The sequence below is a fragment of the Megachile rotundata genome, chromosome 9 (assembly GCF_050947335.1).
Source record: "Megachile rotundata isolate GNS110a chromosome 9, iyMegRotu1, whole genome shotgun sequence".
Lineage (NCBI taxonomy): Eukaryota > Metazoa > Arthropoda > Insecta > Hymenoptera > Megachilidae > Megachile > Megachile rotundata.
In genome coordinates, this window is record NC_134991.1 from 17886657 (window position 1) to 17910771 (window position 24115).

Consider the following 24115-nt stretch of genomic DNA (forward strand, 5'->3'; position numbering starts at 1 on the left):
TATTATTTCGAACAGCGTCGAAGAGAAAACTTGGAAATATTAATAAACTGTTCGTTTCTTCTGGCGAAGAGGTCGACGGACAAACTGGCCGCAAGTGTTAACGATGTTACTTTGCGCGTATATTCCACGCAAGTATGTTTATGCCGGCATTAAAGTTGCCAAAAAGTCTCGTCCGACGAACGAGTCGCGTTAGCGTGTCTCGCGACCAAGTGTTTGCAGTTCGGGACGCTCGAAAAATAAAGGTAAAACGATGAAAGAAGACGGTGGAAAAAGTAGCTCGCGTGTCTCCGGTGAAAAGAAAAACAACGCTGAAGTATTTATCGGGTACGCTGGCACGGGTTTACGAAGTTGAAAGCTTCAAAAACGCGATAATTCTTTTTTCATATGGAACTTAACGCGTCCTCGTCGAAACGCGTACTACGAAATATTACTGTAATTATATCGAAAGAAGATCGGAATCGTTTGCGGCGTGCTCGCGAACAAAAATTATAATCGATTTTAGGCCACGTTTAGTTCCTTTCGAACATCCGATATTCCGAATACAACGTTTTAAATAAATCATTGAAATATTTCGATACGTGATAAATGTTTCGTATTTCGTTGTCAAATGTATGTACGTATACGAGTGACAACCACCGCATGCATAAAAAATACGAAGCGTTTCTTTCGAAAACTTGTTGATTTTCTTCGAAAGTAGGGATTCTAAATGACGAACTTCTAAAATCGTTCTAGGGAAAAGTATCTAGAGTCGAAACGTCGAATCGTTCTTTTCGAAATACCTTTTACTCGAGCGTAATTCGAGAGAGGCAAATACGGCGTTGCTCAAAAAACAAGTGGAAATCGTTGAAACGATTGAAAGTAACGCAAATAATCGTTTGAAACGACGAATAAAAACCGTTTCCGTTCGAGCAAAGTCGTATCCGTAGTGTTCCTTGCTCGTTGCATCGGTTTGCCTTACCTTGTACGCTTTTGCCCACGATGCATCCCCCGAGGCGAGTCAATTTCAGAACGAGAGAACGAAAATATCTGTTCATTCGAACGACAAGAAAACTACGCCAACCAGCCTGGTATATAAATCAACCCGTTATGTGTACCTGCTCGGTCGTCGACGATGTAAGGAGATCCGTTTGCGGGATGAAAGTTTCGCGAGACCAGTCGATACTATCGAAATCGGTACACAAAACCAACAGGGGAATCAATGTCGGGGTAAAGAAGACGAAACGGCACACGAATATCGATTCTTCGAGTCGCGAAATCCCATGATATTCCACCTAATAGGCTTCGAGTCCCCCTTAAAGAACATTGAAAAATACTCGTTCTACGATACTTATCGTAACACGTAAGTTAACAACATTTTACCGTTTCCCTTTCCACTAACTTTATTTCGTCGATATCGATATTCGGTAATATGCATACATATTACGGGACACACGATCAGTCGTCCGCTTGGAAATTATGAAATATATGGGAATCGCTTTGTTTCGAATGCAAGGTGTTAATAACGGGCCGCTGCGAATACCTCGAAACGCGTTAAACGGGCCTCGTTAATTCTCGGAAAAACATAGGTACTACGCGCGTACTTCGATTCTCGATAACTTACATAACGGTGGAACACTTGAAATCGTATGTCGGCTCGATAAAGGCCCGGATCTATCAGCCAATGGTTAACCCCTAACACGATATTAAGTTCATCGAATCCGATAATCGAACGAATATTCAGAATGTAAACGTTATAGGATCGACCGCGATAAAATTTTGAAATTTTTAACCAGCTGATTTTGACAAATTTCCGCGATAGGTAGACGAACAAACGCGCGAGCCAGCGAGGAAAACAAACGGTACAAGAATCTAGTTTTCCAACAGACACCGAAGCTTTTTGCATTAATAAAACGATTACGCGGCTCGAATTCGCTTTGATCTTGACGTAATATCGCGAATTCAAGCGGATAAGCCAGTTTCCCGCGCTAATAGGCTCGTTTGAATCCACAGATGGGGTTCGCTGCAAACAATTTGCTCGAAATTGCCGTACGTGCGCGATTCGTCGAGATAAGCACTCGAGAGGATGGAAACGGCTCTCTCGAGGACGCGACCGAGCGTCATCTCGTTGCTAACCTCGCTACCTCTTCTTCTTGTCTTACAAAAATCTCCCTTCGCGGTTACTTTCTACACTCGTAAACCTCTACGAAAGACCGACAAAGAGGAAAGAGGGAGAAAGAATCTACTTAACCCGCAAATCGTCGAATTATCGTTTCTCGACAATTAACCGCCTCGGTAGTAAGCGCTTTCCGAAAATACGCACGACGCGACGCAAAGCTTTATAAACGTCGAAGCTGTACTCTCGATAACGTCGAAAGCTTTTTTCCTCGGACATCGAACATAGGTGGAGCCTACGGATGCTGCATCGTCACGCGTTGTGTAATTTCAAAACAGAAGAAGAAGTTAAATGTCAGAAGTCGATGAAAGAAAAAAGTTCATCGAACAACTTTCGCCGAGACTCTGCCTTAGCCTTATCGGTTTGCCGGCTGCTTTTCGCTGTAATCGTCAAAGTCGTTTCTATTGCGACTATTACGATTAACCTTGGAAACGAGTATCAGCAACGGTGAAAGGAGCTTTCTTTCGTTTCAGAGAACAGAATAAACATGATCGAAAAGCCGCGCACGCACTCGGTGAACGAACGCGGTTTCCCGTTCCGTTTTTCCGTCTACGTGTGCGCGAATGCTCGCCGATTAATCTTCGAGATAAAGGGGGGAGTAAGGAGGGTCGAGGAAAGCGGCATAAATTTTGGAATAGTAGAAATTCATGGACGACTTTTTCATATATATATATATATTAAAAAAAAGCGGAGGAAAGTACCGTCGGTATTCGGTGTAACGCGGCTAAAAATTCCAGCTGCCTTTGAGCTCGAGATAAACGCGTCTTTCTACAAAGAGAAATCCTAAAAGTTAGCAGCATCCCTGTCTGCTCCGTACTTTGCTTCCACCACCAACGCCACCACCACTGCCATCACCGCCGCTGACGCCGCCGACGCCGCCAACGTTATTCGCCGGGAAAGCGGTAAAGAAAGATCGAGATACCGGAAAGTAACGAAGAAAACGGAACGTAGAAATCGAGAGAAAACCGGGAAACAAAAAAAAACTCCGAGAAAAAGCGAACGAAGGAAAGTAACGACGCCGAATCAACGATATAAGAAAAGAATGGAAAACAATAGGGGAGGATGAGGCACGTAGGGACAAGAGAACGAAAAGACAAGAGTAATGGGAGGAAAATGAGAGATGGGCCAACAACGAATCCGGTATTGCAGGCAGACTTGGAACGTACAACGAAGGTTTCCAGTTTCGAATATTAGAGAAAATGAAACGTTACGATCTTAAATTCCTGTATGTAGTAATAGTAATTACCGGTTGATTGTTCGTATTTGGTGGTCGATCATTGAAAACCGATAATTAGCAGTTAGTAGCCTTATGCTGAAAACCGAATGTTTATTATCTTTAAGAACGAGATCCCTAAGAAACAACATCTAACAAGCACCGTGAACATCGTCGGAATGTTGCTAACAATAGGAAATAACAAATCGAAGAATTTGTAAAAAAGTGGAGAAAGGCGAAAGGAGAGGATGGAGAGAGAGAAACGAGAGAAGAGAGTAGGAGAGGAGAGGAGTGAGCCGGGGTGCCGGAACGAGCGGGGTCGACCCTGCGCACAGCTTCCCTAGTCCACCCCGAAGATTCAGTCGTTGTGCGGCAGAGGAGGACCGAGGAACGCCCGGTCGAAGCACGCCGTTCCTCTTCTCGCCTCGTTTTCTCTCCTCTCTCTGTCTTTATCGTTTCCAGCCTCCCTCTGCGCGTCTCTTCGTTCGTCGGACGCACGCTCGTTGCCTCCCTTCGGGCCCGTGCGTGCCACGGTGACGAGTGAAAACGGGAGCTACGACGAGCACGGACGTTCGACGCGACTGCGGCGTCCCATTGCACCGTCCGTACTGCCGCGATAAACTCGTCGTTACGAATATTCGACGGACATAACGGATTTAAAAGAAAAAAGGTGAACAACCTTCTGAAAGGAGCACCGTGTGCGCGAATAAAAGGAGCCACGGCCATAGAAACGTCGACGCCGGTCTGGGCTCGCCACCGTCTCTCCCTCTGTCTCCGCTTCGACGCTTTTACGTATTTATACGCGTTCGGCTCGGCGAGGCCAAGGGTGGCCAGTGACAGTGTCCGGTGTGCGGTGACAGTGCAGGGTGTTGGTGGTAGCGGTGACAGCGAGGGTTTCAATTTCTAGCCGCGTGCACGTACGCGAGCCATTACGCGAGGCATTACGCGAGGCTGCGGGTATTCTCGTTCAACGACAGGGTACGCGGTCGGACTCGCTCTACGCATCGTTGCGAATTTTTCATCCCCCGTCGACGAAAGGATTACGTATTCCTTCGCCGACGTTACGCATATACATATATATATATATGTATATTCGCCGAGAATCACTGCCGCGTGCGTGAACGCGCCAGACACCCTATGGATTTTGCGCGTGCGTGTGCGTGCGTGCGTGCATACGTCCGTGTGTGCCGGGCGTGTGTGCGAACGTGTTCCTTCGTGTGCATGTGTGGTACGAGGAGGCCACGAGAGCATTCTCGAACGTGCGACACACCAAGAAACGATAGTGAACGAAGCTTCGATCGAACCGGCACAAAAACACCAGATATATGTATGTAGTTGTCTGGAGTTCGCGTCTAGGCGGTTTCGATGCGACGCTCGAATGAATGGATCAAAAGAATCGTCGCGATTCACGGCACAGAGAAACGGTAAAGTTCCAATGTTTTCTCCAGACGCTGGAAGAAAGTTTGAACACGGTTCCGGCGATAAAAAGGCCGGTTTGAAGGATGCTTGTACGTGACGGTGAAACGAAAGCAATATTTACGTCGTTCCACGATTTATGCTTTCAACGATTTCTCTCTCTCTCTCTCTCTCTCTCTCTCTCTCTCTCTCTCTCTCTCTCTGTTTCTCTCCTTTTTTGTCTCTCGAGTGTTACAGGAGCTGCTCAGTCGGATAGATGAGAATCGTAGCTCGTGGGCATTTCGTTGAACAAAGCTTGGACGTTGATCTTCTCCGAAAATCGGTCTTCCCTCTCATAGAATACGCTGAGAACGATTCAGAGTTCGCCTACGAGAATCGTTTTTTATAATGGAACGGCCACGGGCGACAATCGCTTCGGAACAGAGTACTTTAAATCGTTCTCGAACTACCGTGTCTTTAGGTATTCAGCGCTGATCCTCCGTGACAGTTCGATCGGACAAAACAACGCGATTCATTACACCTGGCAACAGATGCTTTCATCGATTCGACTCGATACTGACCTTTCTTTCGATGTCGACTGACGAAAGACAACGCGGGATCTTCCCTTCTCTTATCTTTACGTTTATCTTGATCGTTTAAAAGCTCGTTACATCTCGTCGCGACGTATATGTAGAGATCTCGACTCCATCTTCTTGACGGTGCAACGGAAAGACGTAAATCGCTACCAAAACATTACCGATTCTTCGATACCCGAATTCGGAGTCAGAATGCACAGGCTGTTTCCGAAATAGAAAACCAAATTAAAACATTTTCTTAACGAGTTCTATACCTCGGTGGAAGCAGACGTGCGTGACAAGACACGCAGTAGTAAAAGTCATCCAGGATACCTGCAAACTACATAGGACATTATGTAGTTTCCTACTGCATAATACAATAATACGGAGTAACTTCTAATAATGTTTAATCGAAAGGTCCAAGTAACAACTTTAAATTGTCAATATTATCTTAACGATATGTTCATACTTTCCAAACTTCGTTCCTCTTTCTTTCGTGTTCGTTGTTTCATTTATTATGTTAAATGATCGGCGCAATTTTCCTTCCATTTTCATCTATTAATTATTCTATCACATTAAATTGGTGGCGGCGGTCATCGGTGACCCTCCCATCAATATGGTAACGAGTTACAAATCTATACTATCGTGTTACAATCCACAGCGTGTTAACGCGAACGTGAAAATGGGTACATATACTAGAACGCGTTATAACAATTATTAATGACGTAATCATTTAACTTTCCAATTTATGCTTTCAATCTATTACCTTACATTATTATTGCCCTAATAACAATGTTGTATTATTGTAAACCATATATTCTAATTTTCCAACGCCGATCATAAGCGAACATGATACATTAGCCATGATCCTATCATTTGTTTTTCAACGTTAACACTAGAATATTACCTAATGTACTCTAATGTACTCTAAGCTGCCTGTAATATATTAATCATTTATCGATCGAAAAATGTAAATAATTCCGAAATAATTTCCGAAGCGCTCAGTATACACGGACGAGTTTTTGCATTATGGAAATCCACGAGACTTTACGACTTTTCAAAGATATCGCGTACATTTTCTTATCTCGGTTTAAGGCTCTCCGAGAAAACGTTTATCTCCGTGGCGTGTAAAGAGGATGGATAGACTCCGCGAAATCAGCAATGATCTCGCTCCATACCGAGATACGTCCGTTGCCAACCTTTCCATCCACCCTTACGCTCGCGTGAAATATTTATACGAGCATGTAGATAGATCCAAAGGAAAGGGTATTTTCGGTGAAATCACGGAACGCGATGATCAATACCGATTTCAGCTTACCTGCTAAATAAATCGAGCCGCGAAATTTCGTTCGATTCGTGTTCGCGTTCGATCGCATCGGGACGAATATCGGTAACGAAAGAGTAGGCAGCAACCATGAAATCATGGTTTGCGCCGTATCGGACTGTTTCACCCGATGGGAACGCGAAATCGGACACAAGTTTTTCTTATTCTTCGCGAGCGTTCTGCATTTTCAAAACGTTCTGGGGAAACAAGACGAAGGATCGGACGAAAAATATGACTCGGTTATGCCGAGTATAGAGTCGACCCAATTTTTCTCTGTATTTCTTTTTTCACTTACTCGATGCTCGAGAATTACCGACGTACGCGTCGAATGTCGGTCGCTTCAAACGAGATTCGCAAAAACTAGAAGGTAGTCGCGCGGGGATCGGTCCGACCAATCGTTTCTTTTTCTACTGCGAGAAACTCTCTTCTGGTTCGAAGATAAACGAACGAAAATAGAAGGGAAAAAATAGGGATGGCAGGCTACGAGTTTAAGGGGTTGTTTAAACGTTTATATGTTATTGGCTCGAGAAAGCCCCTTTCCCCATCTGTTCGAATTCCAGCAGATCGACTAGCATCCTTCGAATTTCGTATTTAGCTTTCAGATTCTTTTCCCACGGATATCAACCGTGCTCTTTATCCTCGATTTAACGTCCAACTACTAATAATATACGTCTTAACGATAACGTTCGTTCGGTAAGCAACTATCAAAGAATCTTGAAACACTCGACGCGTTCGATCGCCGGACATTAAAAGGTTAGGTTTCCGCTTCTACAGTTTGTCTCTGCAATTATTTTCAAGCTATTTCGATAGCGTTTACATTTTCACCGGACCTGTTAACGATTAACGCGCGTGAATTATTAGTGTAGGAAATTGCATTATAGAAGGTTAAGCTTCGTTCATGATCGTGTCATTATTCTCCTATGAAGTGTGCACGAATTTGTATGTTGAAAATGAGTCTTCAAGTACCTGCGTACACATAAAAGGAACCTGGAACAGGTTTTTTATCGCTTGTTTCGGTAAAACAGTATTTCTGAAGCCTTTCCGAGTAGCGAAATAATAGCCTTTTATTACCTACAACCATCACTTCTTATTAACGTCTCGATTTCTTTTCCGAGAGAATGCTTCGATTTTCAGTGCGAATATTTACGGTGTAGTTCTCGGATAACTAAAATGCATTTTCGAGTATCACTCTTTCGAAGAATAATAACCGAACAAATAATGTCAAGATTCGATTCGTTAATTTTTCAGAAACATTGATAAGCGATTCGAAAGAAAAAGAATTATTCGTTCTTCGAAAATGAATGTAGTTCTCTGTATGGTAGAAACGGCAATCTCGAACGTCTGCGTTTCCGAGAAAAGAGCAAGAAAAATTCGCTACTCGACGATGTCTGCTGACGAGCAACAAAAAACATCTTCGTTCTCGAGCGCCTTCTAAACAGCCAAAGCTAACGATACAGGTCAACTCGTGCAGACCCAAAAGCTGTTTCTGCGCTGATTAACTCCTTGCCTTACGATATCGAATCGCGTCAACAAGCACTTTGCTATTATTTATTTATAATCGAATTTTCGAAAGCGTTAGCTCGATTTTACCGTCGAATCGTATCGAACCCGGAACGCTTCGAAGCAAATAGTATTTTCCTTAAACAACAATCAGCCGTGTTCTCCCGTGTTGCTGTATTTTTTGATCACGCGATCGAACGACGCTCGGGTTCGTTACGATATGCAACAACCTAATACTTTGGCAAAAGAAATTGTAAGGCAAAAAAGTAAACGAGATGACACGGCAAATCCGTGCAGCCGTGTAGGTGTCGTTTTACGGTGTTGGGTCCGTACGTTCTTTCAGAAACGAGCGAGTTCACCGAAGCAGGAAACGAGAAGCGTACGTGCACGATGCCAGATAGCGTCTCGTCAAAGGATAAAGCCGGACCAGCAGCTAGCGGTTCGTCGCCGTCGTCGTCGTCGTCGTGGTCGTCGGGCCAAAACTCACGGGAACCTCGCTCGATTTTACACTTTTATACGAGACCGGTCGCAGTCACGATTTCCGCGTTGTTCCGGTGGCCGATCGCGCGCGTCCTCTGATTCCTGCTCGAAAATAGAAGCAACGGAGAGTGCGGTGAACGCGTAGTTTCTTTGCGAACGAAATCGTTCGTTCCGCAGCGGTACACGCGGAGAACGCAACGCGGTCAAATGGATGGGAACATTATCAAATGGATGCAAATATATTAACAGGCGATATTCGAGGACGTTTAGCCGTTTCTTAACTTACCTAGCTGACTCGACACCTTAATCTCGCGGTCGGTGGTCGAACCGAACTGGAACGAGCGGAACGGAAGAGGACAGGCAAAGCCAGAAGGCAGAAAAAACAGCCGAAATCCAGCCGGGAGACTCCTAATGTTTCTCAACGACATGAAGCTGCTAATGTTCTTAGCGGTAACGGGCTGCCTGTTGGGTTACTGCCAAACGGATGAAAAAGGTAACGTATAGGACGACCTCTTTTGGACGAGACACTTTGGTCTCGTCTCGACTAACGTCGCGTAAATCCGAGGCCCCGCGATGGAAAAAGATTAACTTTTATGGTCAAGCTGAAACGTCATGCCGTCGCTTCTCGCGACAGATATGCCAACTACTTTCGACGACACCTTTTCATCGTTCCCGATGGGATACACGAGCTTCGCAAATTTTTCCGATTCTTTTCCAAAATGTTGACGGGTTAAGAATTCGTTCGTTCTCGCCGTACGATCGTTACGAATACTTTTCGACGCGAAAATGCGAGGTACGAACCGTCGCGACGGTGTAGTCCGAGGAATTTCTGTTGCCGGTTAAAAAAGTAGGAAGAAAATGGAAACAGGCCGAGACGTCGACGCGTGCTCGCACGGGAACGTAATAACGAATTTCCACGGAAGTAAATTAGTTTCTCGCGGCGTTGCCCTCGGGAAAATGTTCATTTTGCCGGTAATTTGGTAACTGTTGACTCAACGTATCAGGAGAGAGACGAACGAACGAACGACCGACCGAATAAAGGGAAGCATTCTCCTCGTTTTTAATTAGACTCGTCAATCGACGAGACCGAAAGCATCGCCACGATCGATTCGATGGTAAAACAAACGGAACGACGAATATGGGGAAAGGTTAATTAAAAAATTAACTTGGATCGAATCGATGGAGAGAATGGAACGGAACAGAACGGAACGGAACGGAACGGAACGAAACAGAACGGAAATATATCGAAACCGAGAGAGGATTAGCGCGGTACAATACGATACTCTCGATTCTGTTCCAGAACGTCGATTCGATACGAAAACATGACAGACAGAGATACGCTTTCGATCACCTATAATTGCAACGATACGCTTCGCGATCCGCCATAGCCATTTATTCTTCGCGATATCGTCTTTCCGTTTTATCCATTATTCGATCGATTTCGATTTAATAACCGGTTACGTAAGAACACCGAACATGTGCCAATCCATCGAATCTGTTGAGCACTTTAAAAATCACCCGCAGAATGGAGATTCTGAATCCTCCATGACCGAACAAATCGACGAATCGCTTATTATTTCGGAATCTGCTATTTTAACGACCTGTTATTGTATCGATCAACCGACACGGATATCTCAAAATTTTAAATATATCGATCCTGCGATCATTCGGAACGAGCCACGCCAAATTGCGTCGATTCGATTTTCGGCGAAGCGCGACCGATTAAATCGAGTTGCGTTTAAATCGCGTCGAATTCAATCGATTCGAATTGAATAATACCGAATCGAATCGCGTTCCGTCGCGAACCCGGTCGTCGAATCGACTCGAGCCGAATCGAAACGAGTCGAATATCGACGGAATATCTTTTCCTCGACTTTAATCGGATTTATATCCCGTAAATTCGCGCCACGTAAATAACGCGCTAAATCGAGTAACTAATACTCTTGTACGCGTATTTGTTGCTTTCTTTTACGATGAAATTTCTACGATGTATAGTCCATGTAAAATCTATAACTCACGCTCAGGTGTTGACGGTTATAAGTAAAGTCGATATTCATTGTTCCCCCGGGACGATATTTTACATCGGTAGGTTTTCAGCTTCGGCATTATGTTCCGTTTGTTCGATAACCAACGTATCCGATGCAGTTTAATTGCTCCTTTATCGACCAACTAAATGGAAATCAACCCTTTTTTTAAAGAGATTTCAAAAAATTTACATTTTTCTTAGTTTCTTTTTAATATTTGAACATCGATCTTGAACGAATTATCGCGAAGAAAAATCTTTCGTATTAAAAGCATGATATTAAAAACGAAATATTCGAACGTCTCCTTCGTACTTTGATCGCGAAGCTTCGTCGTGTTCAGCTTCGAAGTTTTATCAGAGTTATCACCGATTCGAAGCACGGAACGAAATCTAATAAAAATTTAAACTTTTTCTTGCCGCCGTTTAATCGAAAAATACTTGGACTACTTTAAAGCTTTAATTTTTCAACCATAATTGATTTCGGTAGCAGATTTATCGAAAAGATTTTAATTATCCGTAAATATTTTTCAATAGCTAGTTTTCACGCTAGAATTCACGCTGCTTCGTACATAGAGCGCTCTCGTACATAAGTCCGCGATACTTAATTGTTCGTAGTAGGGAAATTAAAAGGGAGCAAAGCTGCAAGAATTCCTAGAAACGTTTGACGTCAAACCGTTAAGAACGACGTTCATTATCGGTCGCGGTTGGTTTAAGAAACGCTATCCGAAAGCTGCCGATTTGCTCGTTTCCGAGCTCTATTATATCGGTAATTAGCGACCGATGAACATTTCCGATAGCAGAAAATCTACCTGTAATTGGATAAGTACCTCGACCCGGTTATTTCTGGGCCACGCCTTGTATAGTTTAAAGGCGAAAATAATGAACGGCAAACGATAATGCGGAATACATATACGCGATAGAATGTTAGCCGCCTAACCAAAATACGTGTATACGGTGTTTTAATAATCTAAAAGTTTACTAAAAGTCTAGCCGAATGTCTCGTATTCCACGATGTTAATTTCGTTGGACGAAAGAACGGGAGACCGTAGAGAAGAGATACTCTGTAGTTAATAACCCGTGCGGTTATTCTGCGTGCTCGAACGTTTTCTTAGACCATTTACACGCCGCTGGGAACTAAACCCTCGATAAGTCGCTACGTTCCACTGTTCGTCAGATTTCTCGGTACACGGCTAGATTCGAGATCTCTGCTTGAACGGTCGTTTCAAGGAGTTGAAGTCTCTCATTCATCGGTCTTGCCAAGCTTTTCAATCGCCTTCTCTCATTTCTTCTCTCTTTTTTCTCCTACTTTTTTCCTATTCCATTCTCCGTGCCTCGATTTTGCCTTTCCGTTACACTCGTCTCGTTCCTCCGTGTTCGATCGAACCGGATTCCGCTAATGGGAAATATTTCATCGTACTTTCAATAAAGATCGACGAAACATCAATTAAATTCTACCTAGTCGCTCGATGCTTGTTTGTTTATCTGTGCCGCGTATGCTTTTCCCTCGTTGTATTTATCGTTTTGTTTCGTTGCCTTTCATCGAATCCCTGGATATTTCGCGCGCGGTAACGACGCAGCCGATTTAAAAGGCAAAAGTTCATTTACGCTAACTAAGTGGAAACAAACATATTTAATACCGATCAAAATTACGCCGGATCTTTTCAATCCGTCAACCGTTCCTTCACGCGACAGCGACGAATCGTCAAAAAATTACGTACAACCTCGACGTAAACGTTCGCGTTCTCTGCTCCCCCACTTTTTTCCGCGTCAAAACTTAAACAAACAAAATAAATTTCCAATGACAATGGCGCGCAAAATGTCGAGGATTTCGAAGGAAAAATTAAGTAGAACGTTCTTCTTCGGATGAAAACAAATTAGCGGACAATTGTAATTTATTCGATCGTTGAAAAAGGTCGTAAAGGAAAGGATTAACCCTCGGCCACCGCATCATTTGTTATTCCAAGTTAACGCTCCGAGGGTAAGCGTAAAATGGTTAATTAGTTCGATGAACTGTATAAAATACGAGTTAACGGCTCTAGCGATCGATATAAAATCGACGAAAAGAGAAGTTTCGAACGATCGAGGAGTCGGTGATCTCGATACCCGGTATCAAGATCTAAAGTTACTTTCGATAACGTTAGTTAGCGATCGGTGTTTAGGTATTAACCGCGTCGATGACGGGAAATGCGGTTAAATTGTTGAAATTTATTGCAGTGTCGTTTTACGGAGCCAGCTACATTCATCTTCCGGTTCAAGAGGCCAAGGGTGCGACCGACATCAGCTTCCGGTTCCGAACTCGTCTCGCGGACGCGATGCTGCTATTGGCCGCTGGCAAGACGGATTACTGCCTGATCAAACTCGAAGCCGGCAGATTGAAGGTTCGTTTTGCCCTCGATGCTTACGTTCTATTAATACGCTTTCGGCTTAGCCCGTAACTAACTGCTCGTGCTCTTCTGCTTCTCCTCCGCTTCCAGTACTTGCTAACGAATTAGACTCGCTTCGATACGTCGAAGAGAAGAAGCCAACGATGCCGTTTCGAGGACGCGACCATTCGTCGCCTGCCCGTAAAAAGGGATAAACAAAATAAAAATAAAAGAGAGAGAGAGAGAGAGAGAATTTCACGCGCGCGGGTCCAACGACAACGCTGCACCCTAAGTTTTATAACTTCGATAAAAACCGTGTCTTGATTTTAACAACGTCATGTCGCTACACCGTTTTATTCGACCCATTAAAACTTCACGGGTAAAAGCATTTTATTTATGTACGTCGGTGAAACAGGCGAGGGGAACGAAGAGGAAAGGGCGATGCATTTTATTTTACAAGGAAAATAAAGCTTATCGAGGAGTAGAAGGAACACGATGAGTTTCTATTTGCGTTAACACCGGTAGCTGGCATAACGAAAATGGACTTTGACAAGTTTTGACAATTGACGGTCAGAAACGATGGTTCTAGTAAAGTTTGCTACTATCCTAGCTCTAGCTCTTGTACTTGCGCGTCTAATTAATTCGTTATCTCGCGTTGATTATATACACGTATCGTATCGACAACGAGGAACTTTCTAACGGATGACCAGTTACAACGATCAAAGCATCGAAACAAAAATGATCGCGTAATCCCTTGGATTTCGTTTAAACCAATTTCACGGCATTAAGTTCCCTCGTAAATCAACGAGTCGACCGACAAAGCTTCGAGCCAATACATAATGAGTTTCATCGTGAACGTTGTCGCGTAATAAACTGTCGCGATATTTATTGTCGAAGCTTTTTCCTGCCGGAACACCTTTCTATCTTAGTCGATTTAATCAGTCTGTCATGCAAGTACCGCGCTGGGACAGAATCGTTTTATGACATTTCAAACAAACGAACGACATTACGACCTTTGTCGATCGATATTTCGCTACGAGCCAATTTTCCTCGCGGATCTAAAAAAAAAATATGATATGTATGCACGAATGGCCCGGATCAGCAGCGGACGCATTTTATTCAATTACACGCGACCCGTTCGAATTTAAATTTCATACGGGTTCGCGTAAAATATCGTAATCGTTTTTTACTCTCTCAAACATTTGCATATTAATCGCGAAAAGTGCTGATTTTTTATGTTTAAATGCTAGATGGGAAAAGTGTAAGTCGGTTTTAAAAATGATTAAACTACGTTTAGTAAATTGTTCGCGTCGAACGTGCGCCGAGCCGAATCGTCTAAAAATTCAGCAAGAAGAATGTTACATATTCGTGATATTATTCTAATCTGTTTCCCAAACAAATCTCGATTAAACACGGACGAGCAAGTTTCAGTCGCGAGGTTTACGCGCTCGTATTAAACGAGAACGCGTTATTAACGATCGTCGTGACACGATATTCGTTGCTCCGGAATGGAACGGCTACACGGAGAGCGCAGCAGGTTGATATCGCGAAGAACAACGATGCTCCGGGGACGTCGAAGCCCGGAAGGGCCACTTTACCTTTCCCTAATAATCGTCCTCGAGCTTCGGTTACAAATTACGATTTCGTGAAAAGAATCGCGATGGGACGCGACAAGATCCACGGTATATAGTGTACGCGAGTTTGCAGCTTGTCGTATCGAACGAATTTTACGTTTATTTTTTCTGAACGCGGTAGTTCGCGTTCAATCAGGGGATAATCGCTTTTCTTTTCTTTCCTTTTTATCGTAATCCGGTATCGCGACGTTACGCTAACGTTAAAATATCGACCGAAAGGGTATTAGAGGTGGCGGTGAAATATCGTTTCTCGGTCGAGCGAGGGGATCGAGCGTGAAAACCGCGAGAATCTAATTTCTGGAAGGGCTACGCCGCGTCGTGAGAAGACTGGTAGCTGGTGTCTGAGCTTAATTAAATTTGTTAAGAAGATCGTTAAGGAGGATGAGAAGGAGATAAACGGCCGAGCAAAAAGTGCAACGGAATCGTTTCGTTCCAACGTACGCGTTCGCGCTGTAGCTTCGAACGAGTAAAACCTTCCTTCGCCTTCGCGAACCTGCGAAACGCATAAAACGTTATCTCGAGAAAAATTACCCTTTCATCCTGTATACGTTGAACAATTATATCCGGCATCCGGAAATTGATACGTTCGCTAGATCGCGGTTAGAAATTTCGTTCGTGGACAATTCCGAATAGTGCATAAATTGAAAGGTAAATTTTAACGAGTACGTAATTAGGAAGCAGAAGAGGTAGAGAATGTATTCGCGATTGTTCACTTTTCAATCAGCCGTGAATCGATAATGTTCCGGTGCGGTCTTCTCTTCGACCTTCGAAACGTATAAATTCGCGTTTACATTCGACCAAGTATCGTGTCTATCGCGCTTATACATATTAATGAGGTTCTGCATAGTCATCGGACATTGCGCTGCTACCGGCTGAACTTGCAGCTCGCAAAAACTCGCGCCTTTATTACAGAATCGATCGCGGAGCGTAATTTCGAGCCGTCTCGAATAACGCGCCACGAAATAAGCATCGGCAATGCGTTGTCCGCTTACAACAAGCGATCCGCGTAAGAAACATTTTTAAAACCGAACTAATCCGATCGGAATCGTAGCGTTTTTCCTGTTGCAGATTTTCAACTTATTTATACGGGTCCGTAGTTGCAAGAAAATATGCCTAGGATCGTGAAAGGTAGACAAAGACGGTCTGCTCGAACGTAGTCACGAGTTACTAGCTGGTCGATTTAAGTCACGATTAAACACTCTATCAGATGCTGCCGCTTCGTCTCTTCCTAAAGCGCATCCTCTAACTCGATAATACATTACTCGGGAACTTATAATGGCCTCCAGATACGCTACCGAACAAACGGAAAAAGATACAAGTAATTTCCCGTAATTTACGACGGAAGCTTCGAATTAATGAAATCCACTAGCGTCTTTTACCACCGGCTAGACATTTCTTCCTAGACGCTTGAAATCAGCTGGCCAAGTGTTCATATCGAACAGTCGTTAATGTCGACAAAACTTTCGTAAATAAAGTAAGGACGATACGGTTTTTCCTAAGCTATTCCACGGAAACGATTCTTTTGGAAACGGTAGTTTTATAAAAACAAAATCGAAAGGTATTAAAAGTATTCGATTACCACCGATACGGTGGAAAAAGAAGCGTGATAAACGAGCAACCGATGTCAATCCGAGAGAAATCAATATTCAGAGCATTACAGAGGCGACGTTTTACAGACCGCATATATAAACCGGAAGAGGTACGGTAGCTGAAAGAAAGGTATGAAAAATGAAACGCCGCGGACGAGCAGGTTTTCGTTAAACCGAGTTGCCGAAAAATTGTTGAATATATTGCCAGGACGCAAAGTTACGTGACGTTTGTATTCGTCGACAGAATACAGAACAAGTTTTCGACAAGATATCTTATAAGTAATAGAATGATTTCGAAGGAGAATACTCGAGAAAATTTGATAGTACGTTTAATTACAGGTACATATTAATCTCGGTGCCGGCGAAAGCGAGATGGCCAGTGCGCGTGGACTAACGTTGAACGACCTGAATTGGCACGAGGTGAATCTGACCAGAAGAGAAGCCAACATAACTTTACAAATCGACGTGATACACACGACCAGATCACTTCTACCAGGGCGTTTCTTCGAGTTGAACATACACTATGGTGTCTTCATCGGGGGACAGGGTGATTTCAACGAGCTATTTCTAGGTAAGACGCCAACGGCGAGCTTCGCTGACTGACTCATCCGAATAAATCGTGCTTGGTCCTCGCTATTCGTTACAAAGCCCCTAACAAAAACCACGTGTACGTATGTTGCCGTTTCGACATTTTATCGCGGTTCGAGCTCATTTTTCCGTGACTCGTGCCTTCGATGAAAATGCACGCTACGAACAAACGTAACAAGGGTAACGAAGTTTCGTTTCGCGTTCGACGATCGAATTCTCGATTGCAATTTTGCTCGCGGAAACGATCGATCGATAAATCAATTACCAAATTAATACCGTTTCCACGCGACGATACACCGGTTCTCGATAACTAACGGTATCGATTAAGAAAACGATCAAATTATTCACCGTACGAAAATCCTGTTAATTTAACAATTCTTCAATGAATGATTATTAATTACTTGATAACTTGGAAATTAGCGGTAGGAATAAGCTTTTTCTTTCGAATAAAACTGCTAGGTACTTGAGCGCATCAAATATTCATCGTCCATCCGATTGTTTTTTTCCGGATGATCTCGATTCGAGTATCCTCGAACGATCTTCAACGATTTCGATCTTGTTAAATTCGTCCGAGTGGTTATCGCGAGCATAGACGGAAAGATAAAGCATCTCGTTTAAGCATACAAATAGGTTCTTTGATCGTTCGAATCGAATTGACCATTCGATGATCGAACAACATAATTTCGATCGAAACACACTTTCGTAATTTTACGTCGACGAAAATATTTCGATAAATATTTAGCGAAATGCAAAAATTCATCTGTAGGCGAGGGAGGTGACGCGTAGCAAATTGAATACGATCGGTAGAAACAGAGCGCACCCTTCCCCCTCCGTTCTCGTCGACGTTATCATCCGAAGCATCTCGCGCAACGTTGGACGACCAGCTCAAAATTCAATTTACATATTCATGACAATTCATTTGTACCCCATGGTACGACATAGCCAACCCCCACTAAACCAACCCCTTCGTAACCTCTTATTAATTTCCGTTGCCTGCTCGAATCTTCCTCGATTCTCGCGCCAAAGAAATAACGACCGAGAGGAGAAGAGAGAAATTCGTTTCTCGTTACAGAGTGTCGTCACCTTTCAAAATGCTAACGACGAAGGGAAAACTGCATTTCATTCTGACTATATCGCAAAATTTCTTTTGGCTTTCTTTTGGAGTAGAAGCCAGAAAAAAAGGAATTCGCTAATATGAAAATGTATCGATAAAAATACGTTGAAAACATTGAGTAGCAGTTGGAACGAGAAAAGGTATCGTTGCAAGCGACTGTACAGGAAATATTGTCTAACAGATATACATTCGTTGCTAAGAAATCGATACAAAGGTATACGTATAGCGAAGTAAGATGCCTTCTGTCGCGAAACGTTCCGTCCCAGTTACCACTGGCGAGTTTAACGATAAGCAGCCTATGGACCCCGAGATACTGTGTACAAGGCCCCAAATTTTCTGGCTCTTCGTCGTTGTTTTCCTCGAACGTTCCGACTGCGTGCAATCGACTATTTTTCCACGTTCCGGCTACGAATAGATAAATAAGGTCGTTTAATTCGAATACGTAATTTCCACGCGATTCTGGAAATCCTTCCGAGAACTCGGCAACAGAGTTCCGTAGCGAAACTTCTTCGATTAATATGATCGCGAACCGTATCAGAAGGACAGCATCACGCGAAATGGTAGGTACGGTGATGGTATGGTTGCAGTCTGATTCATCGCACCGTGAACAGCCTCGGTTTATTGCGATATATTATATTCAACGCCGTACCGGAAAATATCGTCGCGATCCTGAACATCCCCCTCGTTTCTCCCTTCTACGTTCGGTGGTTACCTAGCCACAGGTGCATCCAATGGTCCCAGCTTGAAATTTCAATTTTCCTTTGGTCCTATCAATCGTGAACGATCTACCGGAGGTCAAGAGTGGAATTTTAGAACGCGAGGACCAGTTACGACCTCGAGGTGCTACTTGTATCGGCTTTAGACAAGCCGAAACTCCAACGAGAACTTATGAAATTCCGCTTTTGACCTCTAGCTCTGATATCTACCGAGAGGGAATATTTTCACGTATCGTCACGAATCGTCACGAATCGTCACGAATCGTCACGAATCGTCACGAGGAAAATGCAACATTTTAAAACTCGAGCTACGAATTACGTTCGATAATAAAATTGCGAACGTAACGCGTATCATTTTATTTTATTATGCTTTGTTTTATTATCGTATAACGTTAAATATTTGCCGGATTCCGCGCATTTCCGAAAATTTTTGTATTTTCAGTGATCGATAGGCGATACAGGCAACATTCGTAACTACCCTGTTTTCGTTTCTTTCTTATTCGATAAATCAACGATAAGTCGATAAGAAAAATAATGAAACGATGATTAATTAATTTATTTTTTGTTTGTTAGGACACACAGATTACTTGAGAGGCTGCATGGCCGACATCGTGTATAACGGAGCTAGAGTAATAGAATTCGCGAAGTCAAGAAAGGGTCAGTCCGAGGCTACCGCCGTAACGTGGAGTTGCTCGCCGGAATTCGACGCTACGAGGAACGCGGAAGTCAGTTTCGTCGAGGATGGCGCGTTCACGGCGATTCCAAGACTCATTCCACGCTCCGGTTCAAAGTACGTAACTAAACTTCCTTTTCGTCCTGTAAATTAGATCCGAGCGCGTACGTCCTGCGAGACCCGAATGCTTCGAACTCTCCTTACGCTGTCTTAATTAACATTCAACCTACTCCACCCGCGATAAAAACGTTGTCGCTTTCGTCTTTATTCTCGTCGCAAACATCTTATCACTTCGATAGAGATCATTTAATACGTATAATCGTAAAGCAGAGAATAAACGATGTATTATTATAACGATAACGCTATATTATAAATTGAAACGCCAAGATGCCGATTAAAAAGTCAAGTATTCCATGAAACTAACATTATGTTCCGCACACGTTTACTCGGTAGTAAAGTATTCGATAAGTATTCGATTTAACGATACACTGGATAAGCAAATATATCCACAACTAAATTAGATCTTCTGTTTAGGAAGATTTGAAATTGACCAGCCCTCGTGTTTGACGGTTTACCGGTTAAATAGTTGTTATCGGCGGTTTCAGAAACTGTCGATAGACGCGAAACTAACGACAATATTTGATACGAATCCGGTTAAAGCCCTCGGTGAACGCGAAACTCGGTTCCCGAGTCAATTTTAACACGTTGCTCGCAGCATTTCATGCGTTCATCAAAACTGTCCAACGTGCTCGAGTTACCGTACGTCACGCCGCACCACGTCGATCGCTAAAGCGTTAAATAATCGAATGGACGATACGCAAAACTCACAAAAATCGGGTCATTCTATTTTTCTTTCGATCGAATTCGTTTCGAGTGTTTCGCAGAGAAAAGTTCCTCCGCCGCTTCGCGAACGAACGCTTTGTTTTCGAATAACGAACGAAAAGTGCGACTACTACTCGATATGATTTTTTGAAATTTTCTTGCATTCCCTGAAACGTTACGTTTCCTCTGTATCTTCTATTTGGTTTAAAAGAAACGTAACAATCTCGTTGCATCCTTGTACTTTGCTTCGACGTTTCAGGACAACAAAGACATTCGAGAGCGAATCGCTTGATCGACTAAGCGAATCGGAAAGATACACTCTTTCCACTGGTCGATGAAAAACGTCGTTCGCGAAAAACAACCGTATTCCGTAACGTTTTGTCGTAGTCGTAAATCGTTATCGCCGTGTTTATCAGTAGAAAACGTAGTCGATGAAAGAAGAATCTAAATCGGTACTACATACCATATACAGAGCATGCCATATACAGAGTGTCCCGTTTTTATCCGTCCATTCGATTATCTTCTCAACTATTCGTCGTAGAAAGGAAAGAAACGTATTTCAAACGGAGTAACTATGAAGGATAATTTATAGGAATGTTGGTGTTCGTTATTCGGAAACAACCTTTCTATTATATATCGTTGAATACGATAGTAACCGCGTTTTATTCAGAAGCTACATTTATTTTATTGTTCGAACGACAACCGGTAAACAATCGAAGGACCTTAATTCGATTGAAAGCTATAGCCGTAAAGTGTCGTCTGACCCGAGTATCGAATAAATATTGAAAGACGTTCGAGGGTATTCAGCTATCGATCCAACGTGCTTGATAATAAATTTATCTGTGTACGCGAGTCATAAGACGTTTAACCCCCCGATCGACTTCGACCAAGTTTCCGATCAAATCTTTAGAGATCTTTCTGGACGTAATTGAAATACGCTTGTTCATCCTCGATACCTAGTACATTCTTTCACCCGTTTCTGCGTACCGTAACGATTAATTCCAATTTTAAAATTACTTTCATCGCTTTACGACGTATATTATCGGTTCGAAAATACTCGCACGCGTCGAAATTCAACGCGAAGCAATCTATACAACGAGTGACGATATAACGCGCAACGATGCGACCCAGCTTTTGCTCTCGGTTGTCGCCGCCTCCGACGAAATCGAGATGAGCGGTTACGCGTCTCGAGTGTCGAGAAGTCTCCGATTCAGGAACTCTGAATTTCGTTGATTGAAACGCAAAAGTACGCTCCACACACGATTCGATACTCACCCCGGTAAATAAACGTACGAGTACTTACCTGTTGCGTATCGCAGAACTGTCGTGCGTGTGCTTGTATGCGTGCAATCTTGATTTCTCGCGATTCGCCTCGCGTTACGCGTTGAAAATCGTTGAATGTCAGCGATTGGTAGTCCACGACTGATCGATTCGCACGTAGAACAAAGCCAATCCCGTCTATTCTCAGTCGGATCTCCTGCGAATTCGATCGAGATGCCAATCGAGCGGCCCACTTTTTCAGACGCTATGTCCCTTAATGTTACAACGCGCGAAACCTGGCAAAGACTAAATTGATCATATTATTCGATCGCGTAACATAGATAATCAACATAGATTATGCAGAAAAGGTTGAAAAGCGTTGAGCAAATATATTCAGCTTGCATAAAATCAATTTAGAATCACGTTTCTCTCGAAACAGACAAAGTTTTGCAACTTCTGAAAGAGATCCAAACAGCAATTCGTATGCTCGAACGGGTAAGAAACTCGAAATTTTGGCCAGAACTCTATTTAACGGTTTAGCGAGTCCATTCGAACCAGCAGACAGCAGACGGGTAGACGGAAGAAGTCAACTACCAAATTCCAACTCGATCGTGAATAGCTTCGACAACGTTGTTACAGAGCTTCGATGTTATACTCCCCAGATATACCACTCTATATCTAATCGTTATAAGACTTTCGAAGGCATGTAGCGGTACAACGTCTACTATAATTACAGCAGCAACCATTTTACTCGAATTAGGATCTTCGAGATTAGAATTAATTAGATTAGACGATCTAATGGTCTTAGATATCTCGATATTTAGAAGTATAGGAATCTATCGATATAGAGAACTGCATGTAGGAGTAGAGAGATGGTAAGTTAGTTCGTAATATCCGTTAGTTTCGATAAACTTGTTCCTTCAAATTTTATCCTCCCCTCGCACCATTTACAGATGGGAGTTCGAGTTGAAGAGCGGCGCAGAGACCGGTCTATTGCTGTATAACACCGGTCAATCGCCGTACGCCGATTACCTCGGGATCGAGTTATTCGAGGGTAAAATACGACTTCTGATGAACAGAGGGAACGGACCGACCGAATTGATACACGACACACCGGTGGCCGACGGCAAATGGCATCGGGTGGTCGTTGTTTTTAATCCAAGCGGAATAGGGATCACCGTCGACCGGCAAGAAAAAACGATCACCCTGCCATCTGGTGGAAATCGCTACTTAGACCTGGCGGACACCCTCTACATCGGCGGCACAGAATTGAACAAACGAGCCAGGGCGCTAGGTAAAGGACTGAAGTCCGGTGACGTGAGTTACAAGGGCTGTTTGAGGAATATGCTGCTGGACAACAAGGAACTAGGTCTACCGGACGTGAAGATCAGCCAGGGTATCGTGGTCGGTTGCGTTTGGGGCTTTCCCTGCGTAGACGCTGATCCCTGTGTTTCCGGTGCCACTTGTTCGCAGCTGGGTGTCAGCTCCTTCAAATGCGATTGCGACCAGGCATTGTGTATCAAGCCAAATTATGCCGAAGATTACAAGGCAAATATTTCTTAGTGTTTCGTAGGTAGATAAACCGAACTAGCCGATTTTCCAACTTTTCTTCCACTTTATGTACATACATCGAGCGAACACGATAAGCTTCTCTAATAACAATGATAAGGTAGTACGTGGAGAGTAGATAAATATCGAATATCGTAGCAAATAGTGGTTTCCGAACAAGTAGTAGTCGATGTAAAAAGATCATTTTTCCTCGGAGAAGGCTGCTATCCTGTGATACTTACGCTGGCGTTGCTTTCATAATCCATAGGTTTATTCGAAGGCGAATTTACCCGCGAACCTAGAGATACTTTCCTTAAGCCCTCTAATGGTGTCGGAGGGGGAACACGTGCTGGTGACGAGCGATAACATTGCCATGGTACTAGACATCGCTAAATATGGGGTAGAAGAGGACGGTGTTATATTCACCTTGGTAACGCCGCCCGCCCATGGAACATTGGCTCTGGACCTCTTAACGACCAGAACCGAGCAAACCTTCACTCTTCAGGACGTTAATCAAGATAAGGTAATACTTTTTCTCCGATATCGAAACGCAGAAATTCGACAAAGGGCTTTAAATCTGACAATTTAAATGTTTCTCACGATCATTCGAAAAACCTTCTTTCCCTCTCTTGTCTCTACGTAAGTTATTGAGTTCCGAGTCCCGACTAATTGTTATTTACTCGTCACTGTTTCACATTATTTTTATCTAAAGTTAGTCTATCATCTAACTATCGAATGCTACTTTCTTAATAATCTGTTGGTCGTTGATGTCGAAGGTAAAAAGGAAAAGAATCGTGTGTTCTTCCAATTCGTCATAGGTCGACGAGCTATAGATAGTTTCTGACTGAAGGACTAACTTTAGAACCGTGGGGGGCCGTATAGCGTGGTCTCGTTGTCAGAACTCTCGGTTGTCTGTTCCTTTTCCACTTACACTCAATTTATCCAGCGACAGTGCTCTATTTATAAGCACCACCACCGCTCATTAATGGTTTTTTTCGGGGGTTTGTGCCGTGCCGTGCCGTGTCGTATCGTGTCGCGTCGAGTCGAGACCGCTTCTCCGTTAAACGTTTCACCGCGACTCACCACGGTTCACTTCTTTCCTCCAAGTTTTTTCGAACAGACTCATTTCGATCCAGAAACTGGGAA

General features: G+C 43.4%; 1 protein-coding gene across 9 annotated transcripts in view; it reads left to right on the forward strand.

Moving 5' to 3' along the window:
* The first annotated feature begins 3708 nt into the window (after positions 1-3708).
* kon (chondroitin sulfate proteoglycan 4-like protein) overlaps positions 3709-24115 on the forward strand; it is a 30125-nt gene continuing 9718 nt past the window's right edge. Inside the window, exons 1-7 of one of the 9 annotated variants that reach the window (XM_076535426.1) lie at positions 3709-8412; positions 8503-9132; positions 12877-13040; positions 16588-16819; positions 19240-19456; positions 22375-22969; positions 23238-23492. In XM_076535426.1, the coding sequence (XP_076391541.1) occupies positions 9051-9132; positions 12877-13040; positions 16588-16819; positions 19240-19456; positions 22375-22969; positions 23238-23492 (1545 nt within the window). In that variant the 5' untranslated portion in view covers positions 3709-8412; positions 8503-9050. Of the gene's footprint in view, positions 9133-12876; positions 13041-15306; positions 16379-16587; positions 16820-19239; positions 19457-22374; positions 22970-23237; positions 23493-24115 lie in introns of those variants that run through there. The other 8 variants (XM_003707861.3, XM_012296323.2, XM_012296322.2 and 5 more) reach the window with 8 other exon arrangements.